Source organism: Haliotis asinina, chromosome 2, assembly GCF_037392515.1.
Source record: "Haliotis asinina isolate JCU_RB_2024 chromosome 2, JCU_Hal_asi_v2, whole genome shotgun sequence".
NCBI classification, from domain to species: Eukaryota; Metazoa; Mollusca; class Gastropoda; order Lepetellida; family Haliotidae; genus Haliotis; species Haliotis asinina.
This window is the reverse complement of record NC_090281.1, coordinates 43,809,167-43,827,551: the sequence shown is the minus strand read 5'-3', so window position 1 is coordinate 43,827,551 and position 18,385 is coordinate 43,809,167. Positions and strand designations below refer to the sequence as shown.

The following is an 18,385-nucleotide window of genomic DNA, read 5'->3' as shown; positions in this document are numbered from 1 at the left end:
GCGGCTGCTCAAGATAAAATCCAATTAGAGATTATACACACCTACGTATAGCTATGTCTGCGGAAAGTATGATTAAAAACATATTCAAATATGAACTGGCTTTATGGGGAAGCTTCAGATTTAAGATAATATTGGACGTGGTATGGATTAAAGAGGGTTTTAAGTATACTCGCCCCTTCGAATGGGAGCGGGATATCGCGACTCAATACCATATAGAACGTTTTTCAAGTCTAAGTGAGTACTATAACCAAGGCGAGTGCTGGATTGAAACAGCCACACTATATATTTTACCAGGTACGTGGGACGATTTGACAGAATTACTAGAATTGGACCCGGCTGCCCGAGTTTGGCCTCTTCTGGATTGAAATATTTTTTATTAAGGGTTACCTCCCCTTACTGTGAACCAATTAGACATTGGTTCTCTTAGGTGTAAACACGATGTCTACTGTAAGCGAGCTCAAGCGGGTCGCAAAACAGAGAGGTGTGATCGGGTATTCTAGAATGCGGAAGTCAGCATTGTTGAGATTACTAGGTTTAGAAGCCCCTCCTACAGTAAAACAATTAAAAGCTCAAGCAAAACAGCTTGGACACACGGGTTATTCAAACCTGGGGAGAGCCGGGTTAACCGCATTGTTATCACATGCCCCCGTACCCACTGTAAAACAACTGAAAGCCGAGGCACACGATTTGGGTTTAGGCGGGTATTCCCGTATGAGGAAACCACAGCTTGTAGAATTATTACGACAGAATAGAGCTATTGACCTACAGTTCGTGCGCACTGAGCGCGCTGTAGGCAATTATTTGATAGGTTGGCGCATGCGCGTTGATAGAAACATAGACATTACAGATATCAAGCCTCTGATAGCTGATAAGGTCAACCAGGAACTAAATAACCTAGGAAGTATCAAGTTTCAGATCACAGTGAAAATGTCGCTCGATAAGCAGGTTGGGAGTACCACTGAGTATGTTCAGCCTTACTTCCGAGTTCAACAAGAGGTCGTCACACATGCAGAGACCATTGACGCATCAATCGATACAAGTTTTCAGCAGATACGAGAATACCTAGAACGCTACACACACTTGGGGTCCGGGTGGGCTGTAGATAAAATCGATAATGTCTATCTAGACATAGCTAAATACGTGCCGTTCAGAGGCGGGTCATACCTAGCCTTGCCTCCCTACTATAGGAACAAACATGCCATAGTAAACGTTAAGAATAGAGGAAACGATTGCCTGAGGTTAGCTATCAGGTCAGCCTTATTTCCAGCTGACACTAATCCGAACAGGCCTTCTAATTATCCTCAGGATGATGGGCTCAACTGGGATGGTATAGATGAACCCACCCCCATATCCCAGATCACTAAAGTAGAAAAACAGAATAATCTGGCTATAAATGTCTTTGGGCACGAAGGTAACACAACAATAGTACACAGGGTCAGCCCGGTGAAGGATCGCCAAGTTATCAATATATTCATGATCCAGCGAGGTGACAAGTATCACTACACATGGATAAAACACTTTAGCAGGCTGTTGTATGACCAATCGGCACACAGAGAAAAGACCCACTTCTGTGAACGATGCCTACATGGCTTCACCCGAGCTGATTTATTAGAATCCCACCGGGATGATTGTCAAGGTGTGGGGCAGACGGCCATACGAGTCGACATGCCTAAGGAAGGTGAAAATATCCTAAAATTCAGTAACCACAAGAACCAAATGTCTGTGCCTTATATCATATACGCCGACTTCGAAGCCTTAGTTGTGGGGGAATCCCCCACACACCCCAGTGCTGCCGCCGTCACCCACAAGACACAAGAGCATAAAGCCTGTTCGTTTGGATACATTGTCGTCCGTTGTGACGGGGAAACGAAAGCTCCGGTAGTGTATAGGGGCCCTGACGCGGCTGAAAGGTTTCTAAAGTGTTTGCAGGAGGAAGAAAAAATTATTAGGAATGCATTGTATAGAATCGCTCCCATGCGTATGACCCGAGCCGACAGGCTAGCTCACGCTAGTAGCACTAACTGTCACGTGTGCGACTCACCACTTAACGGTGATTCGGTGAGAGATCACTGTCACATAACTGGTAAGTATAGAGGCGCCGCTCACAACGCGTGCAACCTCAAGCTTAAAATCAACCCTAAGACAATAAACATCCCCGTTGTCTTTCACAACTTGAGAGGGTACGACTCACACTTGATCATGCAGGCCATCGCTAAAATCGATGGTAATATAACGTGCATCCCCAACAACATGGAAAGATACATCTCCTTCAGCTTAAACGGACTTAGGTTCATTGACTCGTTTCAGTTCCTCCTGTCGTCACTCGACAGTCTGGTCAAGGCCAACAATACCTTCCCTATCACCGATCGATACACAGACGCCGAGACTAGACCCCTGCTTATGAGGAAGGGTGTGTACCCCTATGAGTACATGGATAGTTGGGCCAAGTTCACCGAGACCAGACTACCCCCTATTGACTGCTTTTATAGCAAGCTGAATGAGGCGTCCGTCTCACGAGATGATTACTCGCACGCGACTAACGTATGGAATAAACTGGGTTGTAAGAACCTGGGTGATTATCACGACCTATACTTGAGGACAGATGTACTGCTGTTAGCCGACGTGTTTGAAACGTTTCGGCGGACGTGTTTAAAGCAGTATAAACTCGACCCCGCATGGTATTACACCAGCCCAGGTCTGTCGTGGGACGCCTTGCTTAAAAAGACCGGAGTTAATTTGGAATTGCTCACAGATTACGACATGCACCTATTCATTGAGAAAGGCTTGCGAGGTGGTATTTCCATGGCATCCAAACGATACGCGAAAGCAAATAATCAATACGTGAAAGGTTACGATCCTAACAAACCAACCAATCACATTCTATACCTCGACGCAAACAACCTGTACGGCTGGGCCATGAGCCAGTATCTACCTACAGGGGGATTCGAATGGGTACCCCACGTTGATGTTATGGGGGTTGCACCAGATTCGAACAAAGGGTATATCCTCGAGGTTGACTTAGAATATACCAAGGAATTACACACATCACACAACAGCTACCCCCTGGCCCCCGAACGTATGAGGGTTAACCCAGACTGGATGTCTGAGTACCAACATAACTTGTTAGGTGGGCGTGTGACAGACGTTGAAAAACTTGTGCCTAACTTAATGAATAAGACCAAGTACATCGTTCACTATCGCAACCTACAGCTGTACCTGTCGTTGGGTATGAGGCTGACCAAAATACACAGGGTGCTCATGTTCGACCAGAGCCCATGGATGGAGCCCTACATCAGAATGAACACAGACCTACGAAAAAAAGCCACCAGTGATTTTGAGAAAAATCTCTACAAGCTCATGAACAACTCGGTGTTTGGTAAGACTATGGAGAACCTGAGGAAACGCGTGACCGTGAAGCTGGTTCGGTCGAGTGAGGAAGACAAGCTCAGGAGATTGATAGCCAGTCCGGCATTCAACCGTAGTAAGATATTCACAGACAACCTGGTTGCCCTACACATGAAGAAAAGCCACATAAAATTCAACCGGCCTGTTTACGTGGGGATGAGCATCCTCGATTTATCCAAACACCTGATGTACGACTTTTACTACAACGAGCTCAAGAAACAGTACGGCGACAGGTGTGAAGTGCTGTACACTGACACGGATTCCCTGCTGATGGAAATTCGAACCGAGGACGTGTACGAGGACATGGGGAAACACCTCGATTTATACGACACCAGCGACTACCCTAAGACCCATGCCCTACACAGTACGGTAAATAAAAAGGTCCTAGGTAAAATGAAGGACGAGTGTGCTGGCACGCCCATAGCCGAGTACATAGGTTTGAGACCTAAGATGTACTCCATACTGAAAGCCGACAATAGTGAGATCCAGAAGGCTAAGGGGGTTAAGAAGTATGTGGTGAAACAACACATCAAACACGCCAGATTCAAGGAAGCCCTGTTCAAGACCCGTACCTTTAGACATAAAATGAACACACTTAGAAGTGATTGACATAAGATATACGGACTGACTATAAACAAGACGTCCCTGTCGCCTATGGACACGAAACGTTGGATAGCTATTGATGGGATAAACACATACGCGTATGGACATGAAAAAATTTGAGGCTATTTACTACAGCCTGCGTGGGTACTGGAAAGGAGCTAGCGCAGTAGATAAGCTAGCTAAAATAGCGCGAGTACCCCCGGAGGAAGCCAAAGCGTGGCTTGAAAAACAAGCCCTGTGGCAGATCTATTTGCCGGCACCACGCTACGTGCCTAGAAGGAGGTTCGGTATTAACATACCTAATAGCGTTCACCAGTCAGACCTACTGTTCCTACCCCACGACAAGAGGTACAAGTATGCCTTAACCGTAGTGGACGTAGCCAGTCGTTACAAGGAAGCCGAACCCTTGACCATGAAAGATTCGGCCCAGGTAGCCAGAGGATTCGAACGCATATACAAACGCAGCCCGCTGACGTGGCCAACAGAGCTGCAAGTTGACCCCGGACGGGAGTTCATGGGTGCCGTGTCACAACTGCTAGCCAAACACGATACAAAGGTCAGGCGTGGCACGGCCGGAGCCCATCGCAGCCAAGCCATAGTTGAGAGATTTAATAGGACTTTGGCTGAGCGCTTGTTCGGCCATCAGTATGCTAGGGAGATGGTCACCCCTGGAAAACGATCGACTGAATGGGTCACGAGGTTACCCAAGGTGGTGTCGGCAATCAACCATGAAGTCACCCGTCTCACCGGTAAGAAACCGGCAGACGCTATCAAACTAAAATCAATAGTTGCAGAGTCGGCCGCTCCATTACGTGGGAAGGAGAAACAGATACCAGATAGGGCCCTAGTGAGGTATCTATACCAGCCGGGGGAACACGAGGGCGATAGCCGTAAGCGGGCCACCGATCCTATATGGTCAGTCAAAACTTACAACATAGATAAAGTGGATATGAAAGCCGACGAACCTAACTTGTACTACTTGAGGGGTGGGCCGGGTAGGGGTTTTGTAAGAGAAGAATTATTGATCGTACCGTACGGCACAGTGTTACCTCCAACCAAGGCACAGTAATTACCGCCAACTTTTTTGTAGTAGGGGTAATAGTAGCAAGAGCTAAGGGGAACCCAACCAAAGCCTTATTTACTAAATAAGGCTTTGTAGAGACATTTTGTGAAGTGTTTTAAAACCCCCATTCCCTATACTACTTACCTTTATTTGGGGAGCTTATTTTTCAATTAAGCTGATATGACAGTGTATACCTATATGAGTTGTTTCAAAGGCATTTAGAAGTTGAATCAAACTAAAAATGCTTTATGATTCAACTTCTTTATTATACAAGGTCACAACGTTTCGAGACAGTTCCTAGTCTCTTCTTCAGGTGAAGTGATGGTGAAACTAATAACTAATGCCTAATAGAACTGAATGAACTTCTATTTGTCTTTCGTAGGGACTCTAAAGATGTGCATTTCATAATTTTGTTATACAGTTTCTTCATTTTGTCACTTTTACAGATGTTTGAACTTGAATTTTGTTGAATTTTGTTCTATTCATCCTGTTCATCCCGTACAGCAGGGGATGTACTTTATCCACTTCTCCTCAAAAACTACTGCACAAAACTCAGTCAGCTTTCATACGTCTTTTATAGAGACTCTAAAGGTGTGCATCTATTTTGTTTTTGTATTTTATAGTTTAAGTATGTTTAGAGATATTTTAACTTATACAAATTTTGTTTATTTTTTCTCTGATGATAGCGAAAAAGGGGATTAAGTCTATCCACCAGAGCACACTCAGTGTAGGGAACTCTTTTCCTGCAGCAGGGGGGCATCCATGTCCTTGGACACAAGTTTTTCTTGTTTCTATTTCATGCCAACAAATGCATCATCATTTCGTTTGAAAGAATAGAAGCTAGGATGAATCATCTTGTAGTTTTATATGTCTCACACATTTTTATTTTTTACTATGTTTATTCAGTCTGATATTCCATTTTTGTACCACAGTTTCTTTGCAGGGTTGTATTTCTGTTTCCACCACTAAGCATACATCCGTAATTCAAGTAGTAACAGATTCAGTTCTAACACTAAATATGTGATAAAGTGTTTGCAAAATGTGCCAAATATTTTTGTTCTCCAGGGGCCCAGTGTGTAATGGTGACCCAGTGGCAGGTAGCAGACAATGCTATGGACAAGTTCTATTATCACTTCTACATGTCACTGCAAAATGGATGCCTGCTGTCCGATGCAGTTCGGACTGGCATGGAGGCTGTAAGACATGATGACAGGTTAGGGGGATAAGACATCATACATACCAGAAACAAATATTTCACCAGAACATGATCATTTCATAAGCCCAAGGTGCAATTGAAAGTCTTATATATTTCATGAGATATTGGGTGAGATGGAGATGAGAAACTTGATGAGATGGAGTTTGAGAGAAAAAGATGAAAGACTGGGTGAGCTGGAGATAAGGACTGGGTGAGATGGACATTGGGGACTGGGTGAGATGGAGATGGAAGTTTGGGTGAGATGGAGATAGAGCACTGGGTGAGATGGAGATGAGAGACTTGGTGAGATGGAGGACTGGGTGAGATGGAGTTTGAATGAGATGGAAATGAGAGATTGGGTGAGATGGAGATGAGAGATCTGGTGAGATGGTTGCTGAGGACTGGGTGAGATGGCGTTGGAGTATGATGGAGATGAGGACTGAGTGAGATGGAATTGGAGTGAAATGGAGATGAAGGACTGGGCAAGGTTGAGGATTGGATGAGATGGAGGACTGGGTGAGATGGAGATGGAGGACTGGGTGAGATGGAGGACTGGGTGAGATGGAGATGGAGGACTGGGTGAGATGGAGGCTGGGTGAGATGGAGATGGAAGTGAGGGTGAGATGAGAGACTGGTGAGATGGAGATGAGAGATTGGCTGAGATGGAGGACTCGGTGAGATGGAGTTTGACTGAGATGGAGATAAGAGACTGGGTGACATGGAGATGAGAGACTTCGTGAGATGGAGGACTGGGTGAGATGGAGTTTGAGTGAGTTGGAGATGGGGGAGTGGGTGAAAAACAGAGGTGAGACAGTAGGAGCTGAGGAGATTTTATGGCAGCAACAGATCAGGCCAACATGGAAATAATTCATGAATGTTCATTTCTTGTTATAGATTCAGGCATGTGTACAACTGGTGCCCGTTCATTCTGATCGGGAAAGACACGGAAGTGAGCATCAACCAGATCCGCCATGCCATGCTGGACCAAAAGCTGGACCACAGTGAAGCGGCAGTTGAAAAGGAGACCGGTCAAGAGTTTCTCAACCCCAGGAATGTTGTCGCACATGGTGAGGACACACTATGACATGTTGTTATGTGTTGTCCTCAGTTTACCAGAAGTCAGTATGTAGAGGTGTATGTGAGAAACAACAAGCAAAGAATTGCGCTGCAATTACAAATCGTAAAACTGATTAAGTTCATGAATCAATACAGATGTCTGCAATGGTGTTATTATGACAGTATGAAACACAGTGAAGTAGAAATTCAGAGGTCATATAATATAAGGACAGTGACAGCAATAAAGAGTGACAAATTCAGTTTTCTAGACTGTAATCCATCATGGAAGGAAGGGCAAGTGAATATCCTGGGTAGGAAGTTATCACTCACAATGTTAGTCTTCTCATGACTTGATGTAATGTGACTTGAGAGGCAATAGGCAGCAAACTGGTGTTCTCAAAAATAGACTGCGAGAAAAATGTAATTCTGTGCATCAAAGTAGGATTCTAGTACTTTCCAGCATGCTGTGTAAATATATCACAAGTCCTAATATAGCACACTACTGTCTCTATAGTATGTAACAGGTGCACCTTTGTTGCACAATCTATAATGCTGCCCATATGAAGGTGAACCATGAAGAGCTGGACTAGCTGCGTGTTGAAACTGATATCTCAAATTTTGCAGCATCCAGAAACTGAGAAAGAAGGTCAGATAAGTACAGATGTATATGGTGTATTCTACATTAAGATGTGCTGCAGAAATACTGTACATTTTTAGATGTATTGAAGCAGGCCATGACATCACTTCACTTTCACCTTTTTCTTTCAGTGCCAACAAAGGCGGAGAACTTTGAGAGTCTACAGTGCCATGTCGCTGATCTTCTCCGTCACCACCACCAGCAGCCACAGGTCATCCTTGGACTCATCGACCTGGTAAATGACTGTACATGTATCTCCTAGTTGACCTGCTGGCTCACATTGTTGGCTTCTGATTGAGAACATGATGTTGTTACATTGTATCAGTGTCTATTCTAGAACTGAAAATCCAGGGGGGATTTGTCGCCCCCTCACAAAAGAGGGAGGGGGGATTTGGAAAATATTGGGGGGAATACCTGTATTACCATCTTTCAAAATAGCGTGGATGTACGAAAGTTACTGCAACCACCACCAGTGAAACTATTGCTCATTTTATTTTGCCTTCAATAGTCACACAGCAGCACCAAGCTCATTTTGAGAGAGCAATGGCCATTCTTTCAGTTTTTTTCATAAAAAACACTTGATTTGTTTTTGTAGTGTCGGAGGGACCGGGGTCAGTCTTGGGGTTTTGCTTGCCTTTTGATTCACACGTCTCCTTAACACATGTATCAGTCTGGGGAGACATGGCTCACAATGTTGCTTTCTCAGAGGTATTTTGTGCAAAAATGTCAGTTATTTTAATTCTTTTGCATAACCTTATTCTCGCCAAATTACCACAAACCGTTGTAAATAAGAATTTTGTATTCATTTGTTGTCTGCAACTTCAAGTGATAATATTGTCTGATTTCGAAACCGAAGCTAAAACAAACTGATGTTCTAAAAAGATCAGCTAAACTGTGTTTTGCAAGCACTTTACATGTGCACTATGTTTAGAGTTCATAGTCTAAAGTTGTCAATTAATTAATTAGTCAAATCATAACTTCATCAAAAAATGTGATCTATTTTCATACTGATATTAATTAAATTTCGTTTCCCCAGTGGCGATAGTGGTTTTAACCAAGGGAGGTTACTCTGTTATGTTTACATGTTTCAGTCGAATTTGACTCTGTGGTCGACTCCGATTTAAAAAGTCAATCCTTGTCCAGATGAAGGTCTTTTCTTACGTTGTTTGAAAGTTAGGTAGGGAGCAAATTACTATGCATGACAGTTCACGCTCTGTTGTTTTTATGAGGGGCAATTTGATCATTATTTGCACGAATCGCGCAATCGCTCATCCTAGAATAGACACTGGTGTATATGTAAATTTAATACATCTTAATCTCCAGGTCTCATTTAAATGAGGTCCCAGTTTAATGCAAAGATCTCAGGACATCTCATTCCAGCTGAGCACTCACTCCTACATCTGACCAGTCAGAAATAGCACACAGTGAAAGAGTAAATCTTAATATGTTTTCTAATCATGAAAGCTCAAAAAGATTGACGTGACAGTTATGGGCAGTATTGTGATAACACTCCTGAAAATGAAACAAAAGGTAAATACTGCTATGCCAGACTGCCATAACACATTCCAGAATTTTCTTTTGTTATGCTTTCAGATTATCTACTGTCATAGCAGAGTCTGAAATGGAAGTGCCATAAAACTTGTTGAAGCTGGTTTCTGATTGGATAATTTTGAGTTGCCGCTGTACTTATTTCATTGGTCAGTCAAAGTATGCAAAGGTCCTCCTGACTTATTATGGGATGTCCTGGAATCTTTGGGCAGTGATAGCGGTCATAAAATCTGATTTGATGAAGTAGTGGCATACGTTTTCTCAGGTTTTTCTTTGAAATGTATCAATGAGAGATCCAACATCCCCATACATATTACAGTGGCTTATAGGCTGGATGACTACCTGTCCTTGTATACAGATGATGCAGAATGTTGCTGATATATAACAGTTGAAATATTGCCAAACATGGCATTAAAACAATCCAAACCCAGTCACTGAAGAATGCCATGTGTTCCCAGCTGGATGCTGCTCTGAAGCGTCTCCACACAGAAGACAACAACAAGCAGACGTCCAACCTGTCGGTGGAGCTGATCCAGGGGAAGGGTAGTGTCCCTCTACTGACGATGCTGGGCTTCCACTTCCAGGCTATGGGGGCCTCTCTGTCCAACCCCTACATTATCTACCCCCACTGGAACAAGGATGAGATGCTAATACCAGCCTATGATGCACTCAGAGCCCTCACAGGTGGGTAATACAGTAGCATTGGGGACCTGCTATAGAGGCTTGCACTGGAATAGAGGGCTTCAACTGATGAAAGTGATCATTACATAATAAGATTGATTTTTACGCTGAGAGCTGTGTATGAATAATCATTGCCTTGAATAGGAAGACCAAATCTTTAGTGTAATTTCTTGATATTGAGTTCACTCTAACCTGATGGTCTTCTCTAGGTACAATCAAGGCATGCTGTAACACACTTGAATCATTTACACATGATGTTTGACTGCAGATATTGTTGGGAATGCTGAATGCAGCCAGACCTTGTGTGACATCCTGCCCCTCCAGCAGGATCACATCTCGCTGTTGGTTGATCTGGTGAGTAGCAAGTTAATACAGTCATGTTGGCTTCACAAATATACAGTGAGACATCTCAGTATATGTGCTAATCAGCTTTGGAATGTCCATTTGCTCTACTAGACTCGGGACAGCAGTCCCCAGGAACAAAACAGGCTCCCTGCTGTATCTATTCTCTGTAAACTTGAACCTCATAACCTGAAAACCATACAAAATGTGAAGTTTTGTATGGAATGGTGATACGGTAAAAGTTCCAGTGAAGTTATCAGCATGTGTGAAAGGCTGCCAGCTTTGCCAGTAGGTTCATGTGGACATTTGTTGCTGGGAGTGATCAATGACGCGATCATGGATATTGTGGTATTTTCTTTGTGTTGTCCAGTTGAGTATCACCAGGCATGCCCCAGAACTTCAGCTCAAGGTCACTGACCTTTCTGTGCGACCTCTGTGGCAGAACACCAAGGTGAAGAAACTGTTAACCTCAGCAGGTTTCCACCAGATTGGCCTCTTGCTCAACTTTAACAAAGTTCCAGCCAACAAGTAAGAGAATTAGTGGTTCTGTTCAGTGATGTTCCATGCAGATAAAGGAGTCCAAGTGACTATAATAAAATATTCTGGTGCATTTCTCTTTCTTCATTATCCATCTGTTTAAGCTAACGTTTCACATGACCACATAGATATAGTCAGGAAGTAAAACTGAAAAACCAAAACCAATCATCGGTAATCGTATGCTGTAAGCTTTTAAAAACATTTTTATGGTAAGTAGGTATTGTCTACTGGATTAGCTTACTTGCAAACGGAATAAATGCAAAATTATAATTATACTGCCCCTGTATTTAAGGGATCTGAAAATGGGATTGTTTACTGTGATTTGAATCCTCTTAGTCAAGACTGTTCTTGGTCAACCATCACATAAGGATCAAGTCAAATGTCAGCCAGGAGCCTCTTACAGTCTGAGTTTAGAGAGATCATCATGATCATGATTTTGGCATCTAGAAGATGAACTGGCTGTTCTGCATAAAAAATATGAAGAAATTTCTTCAGGTTTTGTTTTGGCATGTTTGCTGAAAGTGCAACCGATGTAACTCCAATGGATTTTTTGTCAAATGTTGAAAGAGTGTGGTTTTGAACTGAAGAATAGGGGAATCTTATCTCTTACCTTGTAATACATCCATGATCACTCTCTCATCCCCAGGCAGCTGTTGACATCCCTGCTGCAGCTGTTGTTGGCTGTCAGCTGTCACAAGAGCCAGGTGTTACTGTACCGCCTGGACGTCAACCTCCTTGGACGGTCCCCCAGTCCCGGCAGACAGGTAGGTACTGTTATGACACCACAAATGTATAGGTACAGTACTTCACCTTCCTAAGCTGTTCTCCTGGCTAGCTTTTCTTGAAACGTTCTTAGCCCAACAAACTTCTTAAGCCCATTCTGAACACATTGGCTACAATCAAGGATAAGAATTCTTGGGGCTACGAACAATTTGAGAATAAGTGCCCTTGTCCTTCCAATACAAACTGGACAAACACATCAAGCATGCAGCGCTTGGGACCTTTAGCCATGCATGGAAACCTTGTCTATCCAGTTATAATACAATCATTTTATTTGTGGAGATGATTGTTATCAACTGAAGTTGATCTCATTCCACACACCTTTTTTCAAGTAAGATGTGACAGACGGTGACAGAGCATATGATATATGTTTGTGTTTCTCCAGAACCAGTACAGTGGCATGGATCACATCAAGCTGCCATCACTCACGCCTCTCATCCTGCCCAGAAACCAGGTGAGACCTTGCTGCCTTGTTACACATAGGTGGACCTGAAGTCAGAGCTTGGAGTCTTATAAGGAGTTACGTTTGAATGATTAGTATATCAAATTATCAGCATAGAATGTGAGTCAGTGAGTGAGTTTACTTTACGCTGCACTCAGCAGTATTCCATATGCATGGCTGCGGTCTGTAGATAATCGAGTCTGGACCAGACAATCCAGTGATCAACAACATGAGCATCAGTCTGCACAATTGGGAACCGATGACATGTATCAACCAAGTCAGCGAGTCTGACCTCCTGATCCTGTTAGTCGCCTCTTACGACAAGCATAGTTGCCTTTTTTGGCAAGCATTGGTTGATCACAGACAATCCAGTGATCAACAACATGAGCATCAGTCTGCACAATTGGGAACCGATGACATGTATCAACCAAAGTAGTATAGGGAATGGGGGTTCTGGCTCACTTTCAAGAAATGTCTCTACAAAGCCTTATTTAGTAAATAAGGCTTTGGTTGGGTCATTAGCTCTTGCTACTATTACCCCTACTATAAAAAAGTTGGCGGTAATTACTGTGCCTTGGTAGGAGGTAACACTGTGCCGTACGGTACGATCAATACACGTTTATATCAATGAAGCAGTTTAACGTGAACCGCCTACGATCTCTTTGGTGTTCATAATAAAGGCTTGCTGGGCTTTTTGTATCCCCTGTGCTATGTACTTTTTTTTCTCGTCCTCGCTGATAGCAGACTTACGAGACTTGGATCGAATATCTTGTTTCATTTCGTTATATTTTTTGAGTTCAGATAGGATTGAACGAAACTCCTCTTCTGAGATCTTACTATCAGAGAGTGCCGTGGAAATACGCTCACTCACTGTGTTCAGCTTTGCTTCGGCCAGAACCCTAATCTCATCGTGTTTCAATGCCTTACGATGCAGTCTGCGTGATACCAACTTAAGCGTCAACCCTAACACCCCCGCTATCCCAGCTGTTATTTCAAAACCTAGCACTATAGGTGCAGCCACGATGGTGGTTAACAACCCAACGCCTGCCGCCCCTAGTCCCATGCTGGTTGTCATAAGGGTAGTGTCAGCCCCGTCTACGATATTGAAAGCTCTATTGTACTTCTTACATAGAGCTTTCCGCGTGTCACGGTCTTGTTCTAATTGGCGTTTCACATCACATAACTGCCTCAAGCGGAACCCATCTACGGTTTCCAATGTCTTCGCTACTTCCTCTACGACTGGGTACAGACCCATCCTATAATATATATTTTAAAAGATATTTTAATTGGGTTTCAGTTAATAGTCTATCAATGTATTTGAAGTCTACAAGTTGTATACTAGTATTCAGGGTAATAGGTGTTAAGCTAATAAACTTTTCTGTTGTAATGAAAACCCCACTGAGATTTATTAAGCGGTTTATAGGACCCCCGTAGGTATCCCGTTGTATAACAATACGGCAATATTGATCTAAGTGTTCATCAAACCAGTGTATTGACACCCCGGGTAAAATTTGGTGTACTTTTGAGGTGTTTTCATTATCTAAAACCCGTAAGAAGACTTCTATGATGAGTGTGTAAGGGGCGGCTATACTAAGACCTACGTTAGGATTATAATTTATAAATGCTAATTTATTGTCTTCTCCAGGCATTAACCTATTTTTTTCGGTCTCAGAAGTTGCTATGAATGCCCTATCCGGGACGAAATCCCCGGTCCAGATACCGTTGTTCCTAATCTTAGTGACATATTTTGTATATGTATCTATTGTGATATAAGGTGAGGCGAGTGTTAAGTTGATCAGCCATTTGGGCTCTTTTAAATCTGATAACAGCACCAGTCTGTACACGTTGTCTTTGAAGTGTAGGACGTATAATTCATCTTCCCCACCAGGCTGATCGAATCCCTCCGTATCTCCTAAGTCGTTAAGTGTAGTGTTGGGATGATGACTGGTCATTATTATACTATTACGATATAATTTCCAACTGGTTTTCTGATAATAATTCAGGGGTTAACTTAATACCCATGAAGTGTATGTTGTCAGGCAGGAATATATTGATTAATGATATCTTGTTTTCCACGATCACGTTGACCCCCTGCAGACTGGTCTTGGAGTCGACACCCACCCGCACGTAAACGTTGCAAACTTGAAACTGGTGTCGTTTCACCCACCCGAGTTTGATCCCCTTCACGATCTCGACATCATTCCCCGATGGTTCCCCTAGGTAGACTTTGATGAACAATGTTGAGTTTGCCGGTAGATCCTCTAGTATCTTGACCACGCCTTCGAATTCAGACACCAACTGCAATTTCACGTTTTGCATGGCCGGTTTACTCGATAGCATGTGGGCTGCTATAGTGTTGACTGGGCTGACGACTATGCTACGTCTCTGAGTTGGGACGTAAGCCACGAGCAGGGTTCCATTGTTCACGACTTTGTTTAGGTGGTTGTCTTTGTTATCCGTGAACACGTAAGGGGAGACGAGTCTAATATTGAGAAACCATTTGTTATCGGGTAACAACACCCACTTGTCATCTTCGGTGAAGACGAGCATATATGGTTTGTTTTTGACGACGGTAGTGCTCTCAACATCGTCTAAGTCGAACAGTTTACCACCGAACGATGGGTATATTACCCAATTATTATCACCGGTGTTGACAAGGGTGTACTTAGTGTTGACTGTTGCTCTTGTGGTATCTACTATATCACTTAGGGTTCCACCGGAGGTGACTTCAACGCGTTTGTAAATGTTGTTTTTCAGTTGCAAGGCGTACGATTTACCATCTACTCCGGGAGCGTCGAAACCGCGCGTGTCTCCGAGGTCGGAGATCCCGATATTGACGCATTTTTTCACTCCGGGCCCTTGTGCGCTGGTCATGTTACGTGAAGCGTTAAGCTGAGGTATCCTATATTTACAGGATTATGATTTATATCTAACACCGATATTGTCAGCTCAGGTATGTTGCCCTGGGTTAATCTTTTATACTGCCGTGGTGAAAACGACTCGGTTCTACCGTCGTTGAATTTCTCAGTTTTCACCGGCACTGCTCTCAGTATAGTGGAAGGGTGACCTCCTTGAATGTTGTACGTTGTGCTCACCTGATCGAGATGAATGTACAGCTCTCGGTACGGTACTAGGTCGGGTAACTTCGTGCCTGTGACGGTTGTTGTTGGTTTTATCTCGTCAGGAGACATACCGAGTATCCTCGCTAATGGTCGGCCGAGCCTCAAGGAGGTTCTTCCATTGTTGATTAACACCACTGTACCGTTTGAGTCGTTCATCTTGAGTTCGGCTCCCAGGGGTTTGAAGACCTCGTCGTTTAGAGAGCACACGCTGTAGTGGCCGTCAGTTATCTGACTGCGAGTTCCACTGACGAACAGCTTATTGTTGCTGATATTAATGTTAGTCCATTGCGGTAGGTAGGTGATATCACAGAGTGCGACTTCGAGTTGACCTGACGTGTTATCGATCGCGTGCGTCAGCTGAACGGCCTCACCGCTCGTTATTCCTGGAAGTGTTATGTACATATTATAATATATGAATTATATATTATAATATGGATTTAGCACACTTGAAAATCGTGGTGAATGCAGATGGTACGGGGTTTAAAACAACCTTTATTAATATCTTTGAAAAATACATCGTGTCCGTTAATAACGCGCAGGCGGTGGTAAACTGGAATCAAAACCCAATGCAGTTTTGGCAGAACCAACTCAACTTTGCTGTGTGGTGTGCGACGACAGGGTCGGGTGTGACACCAGACTACGGTATAGATGAACTGAGTAAGGCGGTTATTTTGTTTCATATTTATTATCAAACGAGACGAATATTGAAGGAAATAAGTGCTCCTCTTCCCCAAGATAAAGCGTGGAGTATGACGAATAACCCCTATGATAGACGCGCTTATGAACGTATTTGTGGGGAGTTTGAGATTCCAACGAATAAAGACTTTCGCCTTCCTGGTGTGAACCATGGTCTCGGTATAGTTCTCGTGTACTTCTACAGGTCCGGAACATATTATGCCGGTTCTAAAGATGGTTCATACAACCCAAACCGTCATACATTTACAGGCCCCACAACGAATGAAAAGATCCATGTCAGCTGTATAAAGCAAACCAGTCCTGATGCAGCCACAGCCTGGACTAAAATGATCTCAAAAACATCGAAAGGATTCACTCGTGCTGGTACAATACGCTTGAACGACTCGATTCGAACGTACGTGTGGGCGCTGTTGGGTGCGCAGTCGATGACGCGTTCCAACATCCTCGGTAAGGGAACTGCTTACGACGCTCAGACACAATTCGTTTCCAACGTTGAGGATGCTATCAATTCTCCAGTTGATCTCCCGAGGGCCATCGACCGTTACCAAAACGTGTTAGAATACGCCAGATCGAAAGTCAATTACGTGTTCGGCGTGGGGTTATACATGGCCCCGAGTGATATGCAACTGAGAATAAAAAAAGTGGTGGGTTATAACAACAAAATAGTTATAGCCACGGCGGACCAAAAGTTGGGTATCAACCCCGATATTAACACCCCCTATATCCCACACATCCCACCACGTGAAAAGGGTATAGTGACGCCACCTCCGGAGCCTAAAGTTAATGTGTCCACCACACACCCTCATGTGCATGTGGGGGTACAGCAGCATATTGATAATAAAACAGCCCTAGTGGTTGGCGGGGTAACTTTGGGACTTATTTGGTTAAAGATTTCTTAGCCGCTACGTACACCAGACCCGCCACGGCGACGATGGCTGCCCACAGGTTTTGACTGAGCCACATGGCAGTTTTAGACAGAGCGCTCAACAACCACGAGACGATGCTACCCAGGATGCCGGGAAGGGCTTCGGCGGCTTTACCAGGCAGTTTAGCTAGGCCTTCCCCGAGTTTTTTAATCCAGTCTTTAACACCACCGCCAGGGGGTGTGGGGGTAACTCCCCCACCGGCAGGCCCCACAGGGGTACCTCCTGTTAGTGACACCACCAGGGTTGATATGATGAAACCCAATGCAGCCAGAATACTGGCGATGGTGATCCCTTGCTCCCGGAACAATATCCTAATCCTGTCTGCTAACGTGGTGTCTCGGTGGAGGACTTGATTGATGGTTTCCCGTATACGGCTGACCTGGGATCTAAGCTTTTCTTTGTAGCCGGACGCTGTCTCCAGCCAGGTCTGCCTTTCATCTTCCAAATTACGTATTCGTTCCTCGATGGTGGTTTTCATAGACTCGTCCTCAGTTTCACCGAGTTTTTTCTTTTCATAGGCGATGTGGTCGTCTATCTCACTTATTTTGGCTGTGCTTTTCCAGAGCTGACCACGAATGGTTTGCATCAACAGGTCCAACCCCCTCAGTTCCCGAACGGTAAATTCGAGCCCCGGGAAGGGCTCGTTCTCGTAGTCGGCCAACATCTTTTTAATATCATAAGTCATGTTTTGATCTGATGTGGCGTCCCTGATGCCTTCCAGACCTTGAACTAACTTCGGAGGATACTGCTTAGGTCGCGCGCCACCGTAATCTATGAAACCTAGTTCATCTTGGACCAACTGACTTCCATGTTTACCGGCTAATGTTGATAAAGCAAGCGGTTCTCTAGTGCGTTTATTCATGAGATCGATCTCCGGGCGAGACTTCAAACGCAGCGTGCCATTGCTGAGGGTAAAATCGGAATAGTTCCTTCCCAACGGCTTGAGTTTGGATTTATTTTCAACTGCGTTGTAATAATCGTCGACGGCGCCTTTAAGGAGCTCGTCACCTTGCGAGAATGAGGTCTCCTGGTCATCATTGAATGCCTGGGCACTATCGTCCCACATATCATCCATAGGTATGTCTTCATCCATTAGTATTAAAAATATATTTCATTTATATAACAATGTACGGTAGAAAATTAGATCCTTTCAGAAAATTGAGAGAGCCATTAGGTGCCAGAGCCGTGCGACAGTCGGTGACTATCACCAACAATCCCAGCAAGATAGACCAGAATCAAACTCTGCTGGTTAGATTTCCAAACCTTGGTGAGAATGACCTCATTGTACCAGGCACTGTTCGACTGGCGTTCAATATCACGTTGACCTCCGACAACGACAAACGCGAGCTAGT

At 44.0% G+C, this 18,385-nt stretch overlaps 1 protein-coding gene across 1 annotated transcript in view; it reads left to right on the top strand.

Annotated features, from left to right (window-relative positions):
* LOC137272547 (tetratricopeptide repeat protein 28-like) overlaps window positions 1-18,385 on the top strand; it is a 53,858-nt gene that overhangs the window by 20,295 nt on the left and 15,178 nt on the right. The window contains exons 9-16 of the mRNA XM_067804934.1: window positions 6,137-6,284; window positions 7,161-7,333; window positions 8,091-8,194; window positions 9,966-10,191; window positions 10,457-10,542; window positions 10,901-11,058; window positions 11,714-11,831; window positions 12,233-12,301. Coding sequence (XP_067661035.1) covers window positions 6,137-6,284; window positions 7,161-7,333; window positions 8,091-8,194; window positions 9,966-10,191; window positions 10,457-10,542; window positions 10,901-11,058; window positions 11,714-11,831; window positions 12,233-12,301 — 1,082 coding nt within the window. The remainder of the gene's footprint in view (window positions 1-6,136; window positions 6,285-7,160; window positions 7,334-8,090; window positions 8,195-9,965; window positions 10,192-10,456; window positions 10,543-10,900; window positions 11,059-11,713; window positions 11,832-12,232; window positions 12,302-18,385) is intronic.